The sequence below is a fragment of the Aptenodytes forsteri genome, unplaced genomic scaffold, assembly GCF_000699145.1.
Source record: "Aptenodytes forsteri isolate BGI_AS27 unplaced genomic scaffold, ASM69914v1 Scaffold51, whole genome shotgun sequence".
Taxonomy (NCBI): domain Eukaryota; kingdom Metazoa; phylum Chordata; class Aves; order Sphenisciformes; family Spheniscidae; genus Aptenodytes; species Aptenodytes forsteri.
Genome location: NW_008795495.1, coordinates 2,942,046 through 2,963,065, shown reverse-complemented (window position 1 = coordinate 2,963,065; position 21,020 = coordinate 2,942,046). Strand labels below are relative to the sequence as shown.

At 35.9% G+C, this 21,020-nt stretch overlaps 1 protein-coding gene across 1 annotated transcript in view; it reads right to left on the bottom strand.

The window, feature by feature from the left end:
* PIBF1 (progesterone immunomodulatory binding factor 1) overlaps window positions 1-21,020 on the bottom strand; it is a 125,777-nt gene that overhangs the window by 9,787 nt on the left and 94,970 nt on the right. The window contains exon 15 of the mRNA XM_009281719.2: window positions 15,064-15,148. Coding sequence (XP_009279994.1) covers window positions 15,064-15,148 — 85 coding nt within the window. The remainder of the gene's footprint in view (window positions 1-15,063; window positions 15,149-21,020) is intronic.

Sequence of the window (21,020 nt, the reverse complement as noted above, 5' to 3'; positions counted from 1 at the left end):
TAAGTCATATCTCTCCCGCTGCACAATGGCTTCCAGCTCCTCCTGTTTGCCGCCCATGCTGCGTGCATTGGTGTAGATGCACTTGAGCTGGGCTATCAATTTCTCCCCCAGCATTGGCATGCCACCCCTAGGCTCATCTCTAGTGAGCCTGGTTTTATCCCCTTCCCCCTTCAAACCTAGTTTAAAGCCCTCTCAATGAGCCCCGCCAATTCATGAGCGATAATCCTTTTCCCCTGTGAGACAGCTGAACTCCATCTGTCGCCAGGAGGCCTGGTGCCGTGTAAACCTCCCCGTGATCAAAAAAGCCAAAATTCCTCCGATGGCACCAGCCCCTGAGCCACGTGTTCATCAGGTGTGTTTTCCTGTTCCTTTCAGTATTCTTCCCTGCACTGTAGGGATTGAGGAAAACACTACCTGTGCTCCTGACCCTTCAACCAGTCACCCTAGTGCCCTGAAGTCCCTACTTCACCTAAAACAACTTTCATCCTGAATAGCCAATGTGCAATCATAATTCCCCTTGCACACATATTTGAAGTATCGAATTGCTGTGTTAAAAAGAACTGCATTTTTAGAACAGGCATTCACACCACAGACCGTCTACTTGTGTAAGTTTTCCTAAACATACATAGGTTCATACTCTAGAACAATCTAACATCCTGTATTCCACTTCCTTATGCACATTAATTCACATTTAATGAAGATTACTTGAACTTTAAAAGAATCATTGAAACTTTTGCATACATAACCGGAAAGTAGCCAGAATTCAAAATAAGTGATTAGAATGAATGGACTGAGAACAGTGGGAGCAATGTAGCAGGAGGTGAGGTAAGGTAACATATATTGCATTGTAAATAGCATCAGAAGAACTTACTTGCTTATTTCCATTTATTTTTGGTACTGTGATGTCCAACCACCTTAGTTAAAAATAGCAAAAGCAATTCTGTGTGCCAATATACAAACAGAGAAGGAGATATTTTAGGTACAGATGAAGGATAGGCACCAATCTTTTCCATGATTTTCAGTAATTAAAATGTTTTCTGTTTTGGGATTTTTCCTTAATTCTACCTTGGTAACTTATTAGGCTGAATGCTATCAGTGCTGTTGTTGTGGAACAAGATCTTACAAGTCTGCAAAAACTGTATATCATATTAAAATCATCAAGCTTTAAAACAGTGTTAAAGGAACCAAACCAAAGCAGTGTCAATCATTTTTAAAAGGTAAAATAAAAAAGGCAAAATAGTTGGATGCTATCTGCTCATATTACTCATATTTCAGAAGAATTTGAGTTTCTTATGATGATGTTTGATCTTGAAGGAAGTAAAAATAAGTTATATTTTATTTAAAATTGTTTTTACTCGTTTATTATGGTTAAATGAAATAGTACCTAGAAAAAAGGAGACTGAAGATCAGTTGGGGAATATGAAGGATAAAATTTGATTCCTTCAACTAGCAATGCAACTAGAAGATAGAGACAAGCAAATGCAGAAATAAGGCATGCAGCCATATAAAATATAAATGTATTTCAAGTTATAGATACTATAAAGGGATCTCTATTAACATTGTTTTTGTTGTCCTTGATACATGCTCAAACATACATGTACCAGAAAAGCATCTTACATTTTCCTAATTCAATACTACAAAAATTCAAAATTAGTATAATATTAAATATAACAAAATCATAACTTACGTAATCAAAACAAAATGAAAAAGAATTGCTTGATATGAAAAATGATTGTGGCATAAAAAGGAATGCTGTTTTATCAAGTAAATATTTTATGAATTATATGAAAAAATTGAGCACAATAGATATTTATCAAGATAGCAATTCCATTTCTTTTCAGCGGATTGTCAACAAGTGTAAAGATTTTTCTTCTTATTGTCTCTAGTAACTATAATCAAAGCAAGAAAGAATCCTCTCTGTGCACTCAAAAGCTTGCAAAGGCACTTAACATTATATATGTATGTCTATAATTATCATAAATATGTAAATTTATATAAGCAGTTAAAATGATATATATTTTATATCATGCTCTGAAAGCAGATGCAAAATAACAGTCTCAGGAAAAAGCAACTGGCTTACAGGAATCAATTACATAAATGTCAATTCTTATTTTCTTATGGCAGGGATGTCCTGCACCTTCAAATATTCTCCATACAATGATCTTAAAAAGAAACTTTACATGGATCAAACTGAAGAGTTGGAAATGTTCAGTAGGAAGAGACATCTACCTTTCTGGCCTGAAGATAATTCATTCTGATGGTAAATTTAATGTTTTTTCATATCACTAAAATCATCACAGAAGAGGCCAATGGGTGTTGGGTCCCTCTGGCTCCTTTCTCATGCAGTAAAGCCCATGGTTACTGCACTCAGATAAATATCCTCTAAAGCAAAAGTGACCCTAACAATAGCTCATACAGTTAACTGAACCTTTACCATGACAAACGGTATTCTACTTTTAGCTTTACATATGGGCTTCATGACTGCAAACTTCACCTTGGATTAGAACTCCATTTTGAAGCAGAGAACTTGTATTGTGGAAGCTGAACAAGAAATTTCTGTCCTAGAAAATGTATCAGGTTCTGGCAGAACCACTGAATTTTGATGACTGACAAGTGTTCCCAGAGAAGAAAACAGCATAAATTCCCAGTAAAAGAATGGCAACACAGAAAAGGCGCTAAATACTATGATCTTTAAACAAGAAAACCAATTTCACTGACAAAACCAGAAAAATCAGCTGAAGAAGGGATAAAAACAGAGGTTTGCCTCCCTCAAAGATGCTGATTAAAACTTAAGGTCTCTCAGAATTTGTAAGTCAAGCACTAAGATGATGATTTTAGATGTGTGTCCCTACCCTCAATCTGTAAGTCTTCTGTACTGTTAGAGTAAAGCATGTATGTTCAGGACCTCCTTTGGAAAGCTTGTATTCTTCACTTTAACTGCCATATGGTCCCCATGTGGTCAAATTATAACTCAAAATAAAAATATGTATCCAGTCTGGAGAAACTTGAGAGATTACGCTGTCACTCTCTTTAGGTCCAAGAACAGTTGACTGTACAGCCCCCCTTGCATAGAGGGGACCGGACAAAAAATTGCTTCATGAGAGACTTAGTGCACTACACCTTGAGTCCAGAGATTGGACTCCTTTCAATGCGGGAGCCAAATAGTAGGTTTGAGTTTAGCAATCTGGTGACTATTCTGGCTATATTAACTTCTAAAATAACAACAACAATAAAAACAATAGCTATAATAGAACATGCAAGTGAGGGAAGACAGCAGTACTGGGATGAAAAACATGTTCGTGCTAAGTCAATGCAATCTGTCTTCACATGCGCATATCCTCCCATTTAGGCAGCTATTGTAGTCTTCAAACAACAAGTCAGTACAGGGAAAAGCAGAGTTTAGAAAATGAGGTTATGGGTATGTTAAAGGATACTGATTTGAGAAACCTAAACCAGCATTTAAAAGTGCTATATCCATTTGGTAGTGTTTTGTAAAGAGAACATTTCAGAAATTATTTCTCAGTCTCTCAAGAATTAAAAGTTCGTGTTCAATATACAAAGGTTCTTGGGAGGATTCAGAGAAAAAAAAATATACTTTCTATAACTCCTTCTTGAGGCAAAGTGGTCTCAGTCTGGAAAAGGGTAGGGCAGGGTGGTTCAGAGGGAACTGTCTTCACAGTTGTCTGTCTCAGGGTATTCAGTAGGGTCAAGCTTGATGGGCATATAAGGTGATGGTAGAGAAAATACTAAAGATATTGTCCTCTATGAAGTCTGTGCATTTTCTTACTTGGATCCCTCTTAGATTCCTACTGTGATTTTCTGAGAAAGTAAAGGTGTGTTAAAAATAAAGTTGTATCATTTAACAGCTGCTACCAACATGGAGGGGATCTTTGTGAGAACTCTGGGTGCAGTTCAGCTTCGGAACGTGTGACCGGATACTTGGTTGGACTTCCTCACACTGACCTTTAGATATCTTCAGTAATAATATTTAAACCTGGCAAACTAGCTTGCTTGATTCCTCTATATAGCTGTTGGTGAGAAATTAATAGGTTACAATTAATTTTGCTCATTTTAGATGAGGATATGGTAAATCACACCAGAATAGTGGCTGTTTTTCTTCTCTGACTACAAACCCCTAGACGATTTTCAGATGTAGACATCTAGACTACAGATTTTTAAAATTAGGCAAGATCCATCTCTGCTACTGTGTCACTTGACTTGACAAACAACTTCTCAGATCATCTTTACACTGGTAGTACTCTTTAATACCATCGGAGTTCACCAGTTAAAATGGAGGTAAACAAACAGAGCCTTCTGTACAGATTGTTGGCATAGAACATCAAGTCACCGACATATTTCTGGAGATCAACAGACCAGAGGACTGAAATAGAACCTGGTTCCACCTTTCAACATATGCAGTGACTTGCATACAGCACTTTGAAGAAAAAGTTTGAGTATGGTACTCTAACTTTGGAGTGCACTTAGAGAAAGGAGACATATATGTGTCATTATCAAGGAATGAGACTCTCGAGCAAAAGTAGTACCTAGAATGTCTGCTCTTTAGAAGCACTTACAATTCACACAAAGAATTATTTTAGAACTGTTCTTCACGGGTTTTATTTCTGCCAAACAGCTAGAGACAGACTGCAGAAGGGCTATAGCCTATGGCCTGGAATGAATTATTTGTCTCCCTTTTTTGGCTGAAAGTGGAAAAAAGACCAACACTATTAGCACAGAATTAACAACAGTGGTCATTAATATTAATGATGATAAAGTGTGAAATAGTAGAAAGACACTGCAGAAGCTTCATTTTGATGTGACAGAAAAATGAAGCAAATGGTAAGTCAGTCCATTCCACTATTTATGACTGCAGATGGATAGGAGGCTGTGGCACGAGTGGTGCAAATTCAGCTTCAACAGCGGAACGCTCTGGGCTTGTGCCTATCAGGAGTAGAACCTGTATGCGTAACAGAGCTCAAAGAAGATTTTAACAACCACCTATGCAATTAAGAAAACATGACAAGTTGTGGTTTAATCCCTCATGTAAGGCAGAGTGTATTTGACATAGTTGCATCCTCAATTGCAGCTGTACTGGAAATATGAGAAGTCAGCGAGAATTCTGGTGTGAGATCTGCACATATGGTCATCTTAGGCACATGGATACACATTGTAAAGCTGGAAACTAGAAGACAGTATGAAATGTCCTGATCAAACAAATGAACCCGATAACTGGGTGGTGGAAAGATGCCAGACCATATGCAGGATGTTGATAGCTTCTCTGCACTACACTTAATTCAGGAGTTCTCTATATCCCAGTGCATATAAAAACTTAAAATGAACTGACAGATCTGTGACTACATGGATCTACAAACTACTTCCAGTTTTATAAAGTGAATGCATTAGAACTGTGGCAACAATAAAAAGGCCCAGTCATTGCAGTGAACAGCTTCTGTCTTTTTAGATACATAAAAATCTCTGCCTATTTCAGCTGTATCTTAAATTTGTTCTTAACAGTTAAATCTAACTTCTTAAGAAAAATAGGAAATAATTTGTCTCATAATTCAGAAATTGCATGTCAAGTTCTGATTTTTTTTTTCACTTTTTGTATTGAAGATCAGAAATATATTTACAATTATAACTAGGACTAAATCCCCAAATACTTTTTAAATCTGAGCCATTGTAACATTCATTTACTCAAATTCAAGTTTAATAAAACGTATGCTTCCTTGAGTAAGTTCTACTTACAGGAAACATACTAAAAATGCTAATATGTCAAAACAGCCTTATTTGCATAAAGTATTATGTAGAAGTTCGTGTATTTTCTGAGAGGGTAACATTTTAGTTTGATCCTCCCTGTCTTTGGTATTTCTTACAGAGTATTTAAATTCACTTTCCATTTGGTAATATTCAAATGCTACCATAAAGTGAACAAAAGTAAAATTTTTACGCAGTTGGATAAGCAGCAGAATGCGATGGAAATATTCATAGCCAATACAGGAAAAATGAATATAACAGAACATCAGTTAAATGTTCAGAAAATCTGAACAATTTCAGATTGTTCAACAGCCAACAATTTCTTGTTTAAATGTTTATCACTTTAACTGATTCTAGCTCTCTCAAAAACATATAATTTAAAATACACATGCCAATTCCATCCCATAATCCATAAATAACTTGCATTTTGCCTATGAAACTTCCTATTTTTGAGAGCAAAAAATGTATTTGTATTTGACTTATATTAACTGACATTACTAAACCCTGCGTTATTTTCATGGTTTCTAAGATTCTAAAGAAAAAAAATAAATAAATTGCTCAGTAGAAATCACCATTTAGTACACAATTGTTTAGTGTATACCACTGTGAATGGAAAGATAATTCTTTAAAGTATATATATGAAAACTAGTAAGACATTCTGAATAATACAGCTCCAAGAAAAGCATGAATGTGCCCCAGCTGTTAAGTCCTTCCTCTTCCTAAATTCAGTACTATTTGGAATTCAAGTTTTATGAAAGCTTGACAGCAACAAAACAGATAACAAAAATGAGAAATACTGCTTAGAAGCATATTTTTCCTTGTAAAAAATGAGCCAGAAACTTCTCTACACTCGTTTAGCAATGTAAATGTCACTTTGTTTCTCCAAGCTTTAAGCTGAGAATAGCTCCGGGGCTTACTTGTGATGCAGAAATGTCCCTGTAATCTACTTAGAAAACATGCAGAACATTAATAGAAACTAGAATCTTGGAACATAAACGTAGCATAAGAAAAATGATAATTACTCTGTGGCTTAACATTTAAAAAGAGAGCTAAGCATTGTACATCAGCATTTTTTTTACATAAAACAAGTTGCAGCACGTAGATGAGCAGGAAGTCATTCACTTTAGAAACACAAATAATTTTGACATTATCATGTACAATCTTTCACACAGAAAAGAGGGGAAAGAGGCAGAGCTAGAGATTGTTTGAAGGCACCTGTTACCAATCACTTCTTTTCAGTCGTGTCTTCCCAACCCCTGCAGATACTCCTTCCTTCCCCTCTCCCCCCAACAAAGCAGTTTTCTCCTTTTATCCACTAAGCTTCCATCCCTGATTAAACACGTGCTGCCCTCCCCCTTATGGCTCCAAAGCTTTTTATGAGCCTCTGAACTTCTCTCTCCCTCTGTTTTTTTGCAGATGGCAGCTGTTGCTACTCTCCAGGTTCCTAAATCCAACACATTGGTTTTCTGTTCTAGCTTACTGATAGTCAATCTTCAGCGTAACTTAATTACAGTGAAGGATAGTATTAGCCATACTTTAAAGTATGGCTAATAATGAAATGCTGAAAACTCATCTGGAATCCTCAAGGTCATTGCTGAGATGGAATGAAACTGGGGGCGTAGAGAATTTAGCACTGAGGGGCAGTCCCCAAGGGGAATACAAAAGTAAGGAAGATAAACATGAGAATACAGGAGTAACTGGTCAAAGTAAGGTAAAGCACAGATACTTCAGACCTTGCTTCTCCTCAAAAGAGGAAAAGAAGAATAAAAGCACCTGTCTTTTCTTTCACTTTTGTGGGCCAGATAACGGGATAACTATTGAGAAGTAACAGGGTTTTGTGCAGGATACTGACATGAGATGAATATGCGCAAGCACAGAGACTACTAGATACTCAGACACTGGAAACACTAAAATTTTGGAACAATGTCACAGAATTGCAAACGCTTCTGATTATTCACGTGGCCACGTTTAAAGTTTAACATTCATCAAGATTTATATAAATCCTCGGGAACCTTAGCCTGATCATTTATAGGAGCTCTCTGAAAAACTCTTAGAGCCAGTAACAAACTATGCATATCCTAATAGGACTAATTAGTAGCTGTTCCTCCTGCTTGATCACATGGACTCTCTCCAATCTTACACACACTTGGAAAACGCATTTGACAACCATTTATTAAAAAACAAAAAAAGAAGTCAGATCTTCTGCATTTTAAAGCTAATGAAATAACTATTTTCTGTTCTTAACTTAACCTTTCTCTCTCATTTGTTCTGTCTTTTTCTCTATTCTTACGTATTACCTACACAATGCTGCCTTATGTCTATCTCCTTTTCTTGCACCCCATCAGATCCTCTGTTTGCTTGGACAAAATGAGCTACACTTTTAATCTCATTCACGTAAGAGCTCCAGCCTACTGTGAATTTTTTCCTCTTTTTTCAGAAAATATAATATAAAAGAAAATATAAAATATCCATTCTACAGTTCAAATAAAAAAATAATTAGATTTCATTTTTAAGAGACTCACAGGACTTTGGGAAGTGGCCTTTTTCAGGAGATGTGGATTAAAAAATGAATGTAAATGTAAATTCTCAGAATGATACAAAGTGAAAACGTAATGTGTTTGTGAAACTACTTCCAAATTACAATCAGTTTATATATAAGAAGATGACTTAGAGACAAGAGTTAATTTGTGTCTAGTTGGGAAAAATAACCAGTAAGAAGATTTTCTTTTCAGGCTTTTGAACCGAAACATGTAAGGAAAGAAGAATGGCTGTGATTAAGATACTGCATTAGGACACATGAACTCTTAACCTCTACCACAAACTCTGGGGAGTTTTGGGCAAACCACCATTTCTTTCATTGTGGTTGTTGCTTCTGCAAAACAGGGGTAGTGATACTTTTATGCTTTAAGTTGTGAGGATAATATTTGTGAGGTGTTCAGTTACTGTGGTGAAGGCCAGAGAAATATTCAGTTACTGCACAGGATTATTTTGACATATTGTCAAGAAACCGTGAAAACCTGGAAAGGGGGAAGAGATACATGGTAGTAAAAGAAAAACATTAGGTTTACTCATAAGTGGTGAGTTATACATCAGATTTGGAAAGCTTCTGACCTGCCAACTAGAAAATAAGTTCAACATAACAGTCATTTAGGCAATCAGCATTTTAATATTAACCTAGTAGACTATTCTCAGCAAGAACAGCTCAATAAGAGTTTTTTATACTTTAATATGTTTTAAAAAGAATAGGAGCTTGCAATGGCTAACCTAAATAAATTTTAACCTGATCTAGTTGAAGATTCGTACCAATTCAGGTACACATATTTAGACAGATATAGCACTCAATTCAATTAAAGTGACACAACAATTTACTGACATAAGCTAACCGGATTTAAGTAAACAAATAGCAATCAAACCCCATGTGTCTATATCCATTTAACTGACTGATATCAAGTAGGTCTATTTAAACTACTACTACTACTACGTGTTTTCTACTTTGTCCCATAGCAGATAGCCAGAGCCTGGTTTCTGGTTGCTAACTTCACTTGAAGAGCTTTGGCACAGTAACACATGAATATGTCAATAAGGCAGGTGACTAGTTCAGCAAGTTTACATTCTATCACTTGTATGCACAGCTGCTAATGTACCACAAGTGCACAGATGTGTAAAGGAGATAAAATATCAGCAGGTTTTCATATCTTTTTAACCAGTATATAATATTCACTTGCTGATAACTAAACATGTCTGCATAAACAATTGAGTTACAGGAAATTAATGAGTATTATAAACAGCCTTCATTTGCACCATTTATGTCATAAATTTTACTCTTTTATTTCTTCCTACAATAGCTTCACAATATTAGTTTTACAGATTTAAAATTACTTTATTGCCAGACTGTATTGTACACAGGTGATTTCAAGCAGTTTAAAAAAAAAAGGTAGCGTAAGTTAACTCCCTTATATTCATATAAACTGAAACCGATCTTAGCACTTAGAGGAATACCTATTTAAAGCCTCCTATTGGTGTCTCTTACACCACTGTCTCATTTTTATTTCTTTTCATGCCTCCAAGAATATTTCTGTTTAAAACATAAGAACCACCCCTCCATTTGTTATACTTGTTCTGTTTTTTTTTCCCCAAAAAGTAATGGATTATGAACTCCACATTAAAAATATAAAAAACAGTTTTTAAATTTTCAGTATTTTTGAAGTCAGTTTCTACACTCTGCACTTTGAATCAGAAAAGCTAAAATAAAATTGATTTAATTGTGCACATTACTGGTTTTCTTTACTATGATATGTCTGCATCTTAAATATCTGAAGAATCAGTACAATGCCATACATCAAAGCATAGCAAATTTATAACCTCTTAAATGTAACCTCAGAAAATGATTACTAAAACTTCTTGCCAAACATCTGAGTGCTGACAGACTGCCCTTCCAAGTTTTCATCTGAAGTTTGCAAGCCACTGGATAAAGTCTAAAATTGCACTTCTGATGTTCCAAAATACTAACAACTGCATCAAGCATGAAAGGCAATGGAAGTGCCAAGATCACAGAGCTCACGGTAAATATTTCTTTTAGTTAAAGGCTGACTGTTGGAAGAGAAGGAAAAAAACCTCCAGATAAAAGGAATCATGCGTCAAGAGCTTCAGCTAAAAAGATTTAGTGGATTCATCCCACTTAACTTCAGCGCTTAACAGAGAACTGCACTTGGGTGCCTTTAAGTTATAGATTCCTGTTATATGCACAAAAGGATGAAGTTTGGATGCAGATAAAGGATGGCACAGAAGCTTGGTGTGCTATACTCTACAGTTTTGGACACAAAATGCCCTCTTTTTCACAGGTAAGTAATACTGATGTATAAATATTTTTACTTGCTCTTTTCCTTGCTGGACCCTTTCCAAAGGTGATTCAAGCTGCTAACCTAACAGACAGCAATTCACTTTTGTGGTTTTCTTTTTTTGGTCAGGTTAGGTTTCTGTTTAGGGATCTGAATGGTCCCAGTGCAGCATTAGAGATGTGCCAGAGCTGGTGCAAGAGGAGGAGAGAGAAGGAGAATCAGGAGAAAGAGGTAAGGCATTGTTATAGCTATTGGGTCAACTCGGGCATAATGTATAATGTCATCTGGATTTATGCTTTGATGGAACATCCTTCTTACTTGTGCTCCCCTGATTATACAAAGACACTAGGGCAACAAAGGTCCACGTTTGGGGGTATAAAGTAAGTGCTGAAGTTAGAGTGGAAAGAATCAAGACCACAAGTCGGGTTTTTTGTGTGGTTTGGTTATCCACAGTTAAGATAGAGGGTCAAAAGTGTAAAGTTCAGCTGATTAAAAAGAGAACACGGACTACAAATAATAATGCAAAAAAAATCTGGATTTGAAATATCCTTTTTTAAAAAAATGAACACTGTTTACTAGACGGTTATTAACGGGAGACCCCATTGTTCCTCCAAACAATGTTTTATGCTCTTCTGATGCATCTGGAAAACCAATTAAAACCCCTACTGGTTATCTAAACAAAACATATAAAATTTCTTAGTCTGAAATCAGCTGAAAAATTTGGCTGTACTAACTGTACTTGCTATCATGCATTGAGCGGTTTACAAGTGGTATCACAATACTGCCTACCCCAGTTCCTTCTGAGAGCTCAAAGAGGGCAGCAGCACTGTGAAGGCTTTATTATGAACCTCTAAGAACATAATCTCAGAGTGATCCCGGATACTGATCATTCACGATGATGCCATTGAACTCCCTCCCAAATAGTGAAGTTTGCATTTATCCATATGGAGAAAAGAAATTTTACCATACCAGTCGATTCTCAATGATCTAAATGAGAAGCTAGATTAAAAAGTTTTCCACATTCATTTACTAATTAATTCAGAAAAAAAAAGGAAATAGAAGGCCAAGAAACAATTAAGAATTTGGGCCAAGAATATAGCCTAAAAAAAAAGGTTCAGTTTCTTTCCTGTATGGGTGGACCCAACCTTTTTAGAATATGTATAGTCAAATGACCAATTTTCACTTTAATTTCCCACAGCAAAATATAATAATCATAATCAAATTAGCTTAGTCTACATAATTTGAAATAATGAACTATTTTATTACATGAATATCTAGTGTCATTTTTTTCCTGTAATAATAGAGCTCAGGTAAGAGCCCTATATGAATTCTTCCAAAATTAAAATACACAAAAAGAGAAGTAAGATTAAGCATGAATGTCTTTATCTAAAAAGTGTATAAAATACTGTAATTACCTCCAAAGCAAGCATTATGAATCCAGCTGATATCACAAGCAGATAAAAATAAAAACCCCGAACCACTCAAACTCTAACATTTCATTAAAAAGAGTTAATACAGTCCGAGACCACACAGGCTGGAATACCTTAAGTCAAAACTGTATACTTACTGAAACACATCCCTGTGAGACAGCATTAACATTGTTTTGGGATTTTGCTTGCACTTTTAACATACCTAGACTTCAATTTATGTTAACTACGAATATCTTGGGTTTATCTATTCAAGAATTCTGATGATTTTACTTCAAACACGAAGGCAACAAGGTAATTCCTAACGAGACATGACAGTATGTGCAATGACTAAACAAGACTGATAGTAATCATATTCCATGATAGCATGTACAGAACACATAAAAACCATAATTCATGTCTTTTTTCCATGATAGCATGTACAGAACACATAAAACCATAATTCATGTCTTTTCAAATTGCATATATCTGTATTTACAGATTGCGTGCTACTTTTATTTAAAACCACATACCTTGTCTAAACGAAGTCAAGTCTTTATTAGCCCAAGATTAGAAAATTTGGATTGTCTCTTTCTATTAGCAGGGATATTTACTGTGAAATTGTGATGTTCTGCATATTTAACTTTTTTATTAAGATGGCAAAAAAAAAAATTAGTTGAAGACTAATTCAGTGTAGACTAAGTTGTCCTATGCCGTAGAAAGATTTCAATACATGAGGTAATTGCCTTTTAGAGAAATTAATAAACTGTGAAACTACTGGAAAAGGTCTGCATTAAAAGTAAAAAATAAAAGGCTGCATTAGGAATAAACAGAAATGACAAAAGTTAAACATACACACACACTTGTTATTTTCACACATTTTCCTAAAACAACTTCAGCTTATTTTTGTATTTCTTAGTGGTTTTTGTGCCTCGTACTGGCATTTAATAATTTTATTCCCCCAAACATGCAACTTCTAATGTTTCTTTTACAGTATTTATATCCTTTTCTGCACAGGTGACTTGAAAAAACTTAATCACTGCTAGGTAAAACAATAAGCCTGCCAAGGGCCTATCATATTGGAAATTCAGAATATTCACTACATGTTTACACAATTAAGTCATGTTTCCTCAGAGTATTTTTCATATCATTAATATAATAATATGATAATGCATTAATATAATGATAAGGCTTATAAATTATTTAGAAATGCTTTAAATGTTTTCTATTACATTAATAGAGAGCAGTGGGTTTCATATAAACCAAAAATCACCAAAAGAAAAAAGCAAACCCAATTATCACCCAAACTGAACATTTGCCTTAGTCTCAGTCTTAAATTTGAAATTTAAACATACGATGTGGATACAGACATCAGAAATAAGAGCTATTGAATGATTACTTCTGATGCTCCTACAAATGAACCTGCCAGGTCAATGACACCTGCAGTGTGGGGAAGCATTTTTAATTACTCTCTTCTGTAATTAGACTATTTTAATCTCTATGCATGCAATCTCTTCACAAGCACTACAATCAATTCAGAGAGTTAAATGCAAAAAATATTCTAGGAGGAAATTGCATGAGACAAACACGCAGCGTGATTCAGCATAGAAAGTAAACAACAAGAACTGTTTTTCTTTTTACTTTTATTTAAGGTGATTGTTTCACATTTGAGATCTGCACTCGGGGAACAGAATTAGTACAGTTTTCACTTAAGTTGAGGCTCACTTAGACTCAGCTGTCAGTGAAATTGTTTTGGTTCGGTTCTAACAAAAAACGGTTTTGTAACTGGTCAGCAGAGACAAACTGGTTTGGACTAACTCATGACATGGGGTTTGGTTTACTGATCTGAGAAGGGAATTTGAGGGAATAGCAAGGAAAGGAGATGGAGGAGAATGATTTTGGAGAGGACTTCAAGAGGTGCATGGATAGTCAGTTTTCTATGGAAATAATGGTATTAGAATGAGTGATTATGCAGTCTCAGGATGATTTAGGGGAGTTGCAGATTCCTTGAAAGGAATCTCCCCATCTTCTCCTCTTCCCAGTCAGAGAATTGAAAGGCTAGAACTATTGATATAATGACTCTATGATGATCTTTCTGAATAGATAACAGGCTATTTAGGTCCCATCACTGCATATATATAACTTGTGTTGTTTTTCCTCACATTCATAATTTTTGATTCATTAATGTTTTATTTTCTCTGCAAATCCTTGCCAAATCGTTCAGGAACTCTGGAAGATCATTTAACAACTGCTCATGGTCGGCTTTTGGTTTTATATCTTCAATATTCTGTCGCTTCAGCAAACTTTCAATATTACTGTTCACCATTTTTCAGATCATTTGCGTATGGGATTCCTTTGGTAAACATTTATTCCCATCCATTGTTTCAGACATTTAATCTGCAGAAAGAATTTCTCTCATACTCCATGACATGTTAATCTCTTATTGTTTAGAGAGAAATCTTGACAAAAGCCTTTTGGGAATCCCCATATAATGCATTTATGTCTAAACTGCAAAAATTTGCATACTTTTAGATCTGAGAGTGTATTTCAGAAGTACCCTGCCTCTTGTCTGGAGGAAACCTGGGTGACTACCATGCTGTTTCCTCTCCCCAAATCCTATTTTGGAGTTGAAAAGAAACTCAGATGTGTGTACCGGAAATTGATTGCGTAATGTTTTGTCCAGGTTTTTTGGTCTTGATGACTGTGGAGCAGGGAGAGATCCTGGGGCATACTATGGCACATACAGGCCTTGCAGATTACATGTGTATCAACTTCATCACCTTTATCTAAATACTTGCAAACGCTAAACACTTTGCAAGGCATGCCTGTTGTATGCATAAGAAAAGAAAGAACAGCGAGACTAAGTCAACAGAGAGAATTTAGCAACAGAGTACAACTGAGAGCCTCCCGGGTGCCTGACAGACATGATCGCCTGTGTTTCTGAAAATGACACAGACAAAAAAACCCAACAAATCAAACCAAAGTAAACCATTTTTTTCCCATGGTTTAAAGCTGAGGAGACAAAAAATGCACTTATGGTAGTAAAGCTAAAGCAGGAAGATTACCTCACGGTGATTTAGAAGTCTCTCCAAATCTGCTGCCATCTGATTCTTGACACGCAGCAAAGCTGTCTTGTCTTTATTTAAAAGACTGGTAGAAAGAGGATAGGAAATGCAGTAATAGCAACAGATAATCTCTTTTAATCTTGTATTCTGGCTGAAACATGCATTTTCTAAAGCTAAATACTGGCAACAATGAAAATCTGCTCCGAGTAATTGTATCAAATGATCCTTCTCTATGTTGAAGCATTAGAATTTTTATAAATGGGCCTGAATGCACTGATACATACAAAATCTTATTTTAGTCAAACAGAACTACTATTCAAAATCTTCATAAAATAAGGGGTTTTTTTGATTCTCTGAAGGGTAAATTTAAATTATTAAAATCTTCCATTATTATCTCTTGGTTTCTTCTAGGCAAAATGAGCTCATTTTATAAGCAAAGTAAGGCTGCTTATATCTACACGTCTATATAAAGATGTGGATTTCTTTGTTGTATGCATCACTAGTAGCAGCACACACTGTTCTCTCAGTATCACCTCTTTTGATACTACTGTATTTAGAATTCAACAAATACTTCTCTGTTTAGAAAACAACAAATACAAGGAAGAAAAACATCCAGCTCTCCCTTTTAGCTGTGTAGCTTCTGCAGAAATTGTAAATGTATTTTGCCATTTTTTATTTTACATTTCAGGAGAATGCATGGGATCAAGTTTGTCTTGTGAACCAAGTATGAAAACAGTTTTAGCATGAAGTCATACTTTTATAGCACAATGTCAAGTTTCACTTTAATTGTTCTTCGTTTTCATAGTTACAGAATATGAACATTTGAAATGTTTAGCATACACATTCTGATTCTAGGCAGCAATTCTAATATAATTAAATGTATTTTCATATTTAGCCCCAACATCAGTTTCCAACAATAAACTTCAGACTAATGCATACATAATACCAGTATATAATCTAGTTTGTTAAAACAGCCGCAGAGATTTTCTTGGAAGACCAATGTTGTATATGCCATTATCATGACTTAACTAAGTAGGTTGTACAACGTAAACTATAACATAAATCAACAAGTATGCAAAATGCAATTCTGCATATGGAGTGCAAATATGTTGTACTGAATACAGGTCAGGAGTTCAAAAGCAAATGTATTTACATTTTATAAATGGAATGGAGTAATTACATATGTTGCAAACATAATATTCCCAGTATTTAATCCAGAAATGATCAACAAAATAAATCAACCTTTTCTTTAATTGGCTGTGTATCATCAGCTTGTTTCAAATAAGCAACATCATCCTTTGCCCCAGAGATTTTCTGGCAGTTCCTTGCAAGCTCTGTACTGTAAATTATGATTGTCAATTCCTTCTAGACATTCATTAATTCTCAGAAAAATTGTATGCTTTGGCCAAATTGCTTAGTTGTCTGAGTTATTTAAAAGGAAAGTAGTAACATTTATGAAAAACTACAAAGATGTTAATATTTTCAAGAGTTTTTTCTGTGACATTTTTAATCATGATGAAATTGCTGTACTATTTTTTTTCCTGGGTTCATGTGTTGTAACTTACTGATATGTCAGGCTTTCTTGGATTTCTGTACTTCCTAACAGCATAAACCAATCCTTTTAGACAATGACTCACAAACTTATTAAAGAAGCAATAATAAAAGTTCCTTTATGCCTTAAATAGTGTACTGTATAAGCATAAACATCAGTGTTCATGACGAAACCAGAAGTTCATGCTCAAGGTTCAGTTTCATCTACAGAACAGAACCTGTTCTAGTTATACCTTCTGAAACGATATCACATGACTGATCCATGTGGAGCAGTTCTAATTTTCTTTGTTTGTGGTCAAATATAGGAATTAGACTGCTACATCATTCAGTAACACTTGATGTGTTTTCTGTCATACATATGAATATACAATTACCAAAGCACAGGCAGACTTCAGATTTAGTAGTTTTGCAATAGTTATGCTTTTTCATCACTGCAGATAGAAGGAAATAATTCATATACTTCTGAAAGAACACTGCAAGAGAGGCATATATACATTTAACAGAACGAGAAAGCAGCGTTACCAGACGCAACATTAATAAATTCACACCTGTAATGACCAAGTAAAGCAGAAATTCCTTCAAAAGTTCAATTTTGGGAGGAATACTGACCATTTCAGCCCGTTACGGAAACGTTCTGAACGGGCATCTTGGATATCAGCAGTCAAGGAGGTTCTAGCTTTAAACTACCACTTCCATCAAACAGCAGTTTAAACTAATCCAGTTTTAATTGGCAGTGTAACAAATCAGAGAGCAGCTTTACAGTTCACTTCAGCTGACCTAAGTGAAAACTGTTGCTGAAAGATCATCCTTCTCTAACCACATACTGGTAACCCGCTCTTTGTGTTGGTACCAGAAAATCTGTGACCACATGTGTACGTCACTTCACTGATCTGGATGGAAGCTGGAGTCCTTTGAAAGGTTATTGATCACGTGGATCACCAGAACAACTTGATTTACCATGTACAGTGGAAACCCACAGCTGAAGGTAAGGATGAGACTGCTCCATTTGGTGACAGAGTGCCTTAACTGTCTTACTATGATTCTGAAACCACAATCTATGAGACTGGACAAACCAGCTTCTCACACCTGAGCTCAAGGGTTTTAACTTTTGTCTGAAGAGACAGGATCTTCTTGACCATCTTTAAGTAACCATACTTTTAAGTTTTCATGATACAGACGTATTAAAGTACTAGAGTACTAAACATTAAAAGAAATCTTCCAATGACTTGTTCTGGGGTGAAAACATGTGAACACTTGGGAGAAATGGACTGTGTTGAAGTGATCTAATATCCCTGGAGTTATTTAACAGCACAAACGGCTGTTTTTACACTGCAGGGCAAGTGTAGACCATGCTGTACTCCACAGTCCTGGTCACTGACTGCTCCATCCTGAGCGTGGAGAAGGTGCCCTTTGTGACACATCATGTAACGGTGGTCCCAAAAATCCAGGTTGGAGAATTAACTGAAAAGCAGTGCAGCTCCTGCTGCACTCTGCCTGAGTTTCCAGAAGAAACCAAAATGTCTGGGAGGAGATTCAGTTTCATTCCATCATGCTTTCAAAACCTAGCCAGGTATGAATTCAGGTACCAGGAATGCAGGACTTACCACAGAATACACTTGTCATATACACATACATTGCTCATAGCAACCACTGGCTTGTTTTGTTTCACTTCACTCAGGATCTAAAGCCAAGGTAGCTTGGATATCAGAAGTAAGACATTTTTAGGTGACTTGATTTTTCTGGAGAATGGAGACTAACATTTCCCAGTCTCAGACTTTTACAGCCTTTTGAATTTGGGCAATTAAACCACCTTTTAAATCTCTGGTCTAAATATACTAGCTACTATCCTGTTCAGAAGCTTCTATTATTAGAAGTTCTGGATAATATGCTTATGCTGGACACACTAAATAAACATGGTTTTATATATTACTGGTTTTTATTATTACTTCTGTTCAATTTGAAAAAAAGTAGGTTTCTTTTTCAGTGAACTGTGTAACCCAAATGCTATAAGAAATAAGGATTGTGCCTTTCTGTTAATTTCATGTTACAGCATGATGAAGTTGAAAACTGAAGTCCAATCCTGCGGGGTTTTTTTTCCATTTTATGTTCATATACAAATATTACCATCAAAAAAATCAAACAGAAGTAGTGTATGTGAAGGTTTTGTACATAAAACTGAATCTATAATATAAGCATATAGTGCAGCTATCCCTTCTCTGCAAATTACAGATGAATAGCTCAGAGCAGACAGCTAATTTATAAAGTCTAAGTCAAATTTTCTTTATAAGTCATGCAGTTAGAGATGGAGGTATAAAAAATTCTGCAAATAAAAGTTCTTTAGAAGAGAGAATACATGAAAAATTTGTGATCTCTCATTGTGCGGCTAAATAACGACAGATCAGATTTTTAAAGGCATTTAGGAGAGTATTGCTTAATGGTTTTAATTGGAGTGCTTCAGGTAGCTTAAAAACTCATCCGTGTAGTGTCCAAATTGAAAAGAAATTATTTTTTCAAATTGTAAAAAAAAAACCAAAACAACTTTTTAAAAGTTGTAATACAGGTCAGACAACGTTCATTTGCAGAAAAAAAGAAATGTATTTCTACAAATTTTGTTTGGAGCATTTCTCAGGTAAACTGCAGTAGTGTTGGAATAGATGATGCATATTTCACAGGATGGTAAAGTTCTCATAAAAAGCTCATTGCCCATTCTGTGATGGGAAAAACTCAGCTAACACTGTATGCTGAGCTTTATAATGTTTGGATGGCAATTAGAGAACCCAAAATGTTTAGGTAAGAAACATTTCAGTACATAGCTTCTTAGTAGGCAAAATCCTTGTACTGCTTCTAGATTTGCCGCACAGTTAGGCTTTTGAGTGCTTTTGGGTAAGTGAACCACTTTTAAAACCAGCCATTGGTACTGAGAAATTTGAGTAACTGCATTTAAAATAAATACCCTCTCTTTATGAATAAAGTCCTGTTTAATGTCTCCAGTTATTTATAAACCTAGATGTTTTTAGCAGAAAATGAGGTACTAAAACTACAATTACTTCACTACACACATAAGAATGAAATTCAGAGATTTGTTTTCCCACAGCATGACACAGTTACAAGGCATTTCTTTTCAAAAGGAGTGCTCAATGTGATGTTTTCATTTCTGGTTAAAGAACTGTATGCTAGAGAGATTTCTTTATAGTAGGAAGGAGTCATCCTCATACATACCGCTGCTCTTATTAACCATTGCTATTTACTTTTATTAACGAGAGTGCTATGTGGACTAACATAAATGAGAGGTTACTTAACAGAATATTTTGAGATATGCGGACCACCTAGAAACTGACCCCACAGATGCCCGGTCACTCAAGACCAGAGGGTTTGTATCCGAAGCATATCTGCAGGTGTATGGCTCAGTGCACAAGCACAGGAGGTGTTCTGCTCCCAGGGCCACCTTGGCTCTCTCCATGGCCAAGTGCCAGCACAGCCTGTGGCCTGCCTGGGAGAATTCTAAAGGGATGGGAAGGAGAGTGGTAGTGAACATACGTGTGGGCAACGTCTGACAGAGCTTCGATTACCCCTAAACAAGCTCTCCTTTTATCTCTGAGTGGTAATACACTTGCACCTTCACACCTCAATCTAAGCAGTAATGTCACACACCTGTAATAACCTGGAGATGGGTCCCTAAGTTGTTAATGCAAATAAGTGACAGCAATGACATTTACCCCAAGCACAACAGCTCTTGTAGTTCTTGGTGAAGGTATGGCTAAAGATCCACAGAGCTGTGTGAAAGGTGTCCAGATCAGACACACTTCTCTCACTACTCAAAGTAGCTCCAGCTCTGGTGGAATATACTTTAAGGCCTTGATCCAGTCTCATACCTATTTTGACTATTCCTCTCCTTTCAAGGAGAGGTTGGATAGGGCTTTGAGCAACCTAATCTAGTGGAAGATGACCTTACCCATGGCAGGGGGGTTGGAACTAGATGATCATTAAAGGTCCCTTCCAACCCAAACCATTCTATGATTCTATGATTCAGTTTGACAGCTATTGTCACAAGCAACCTTGAGTACTATTTGAATAGTCCTTCCAAGTGAGGAAGACATTTTGATACAGAAGGTCTGAAAGACAGCCTTAGCTCTAGAGGTATGACGCTTAAGGATGAGGATGTGTAAGCTTCAGTAATCCTAAGTTAAAGTGAACTTTGAAGACCATGTTGGAAAGAAACTTAGATGGATCTGCAGGACTTTTCAAGAGTATTATATCAAAATGATCTACCTGAATCTGTCCCACTCCTCTTGTGGAAATAACTGCTGTTAGAAATGACACTTTCATAGAATGATGCAGTGTGAAGAATCCTGAACACATCTGTTGCCTGTCAAGGGACCACACTAAGTCACTTTAGGCCATTTTGC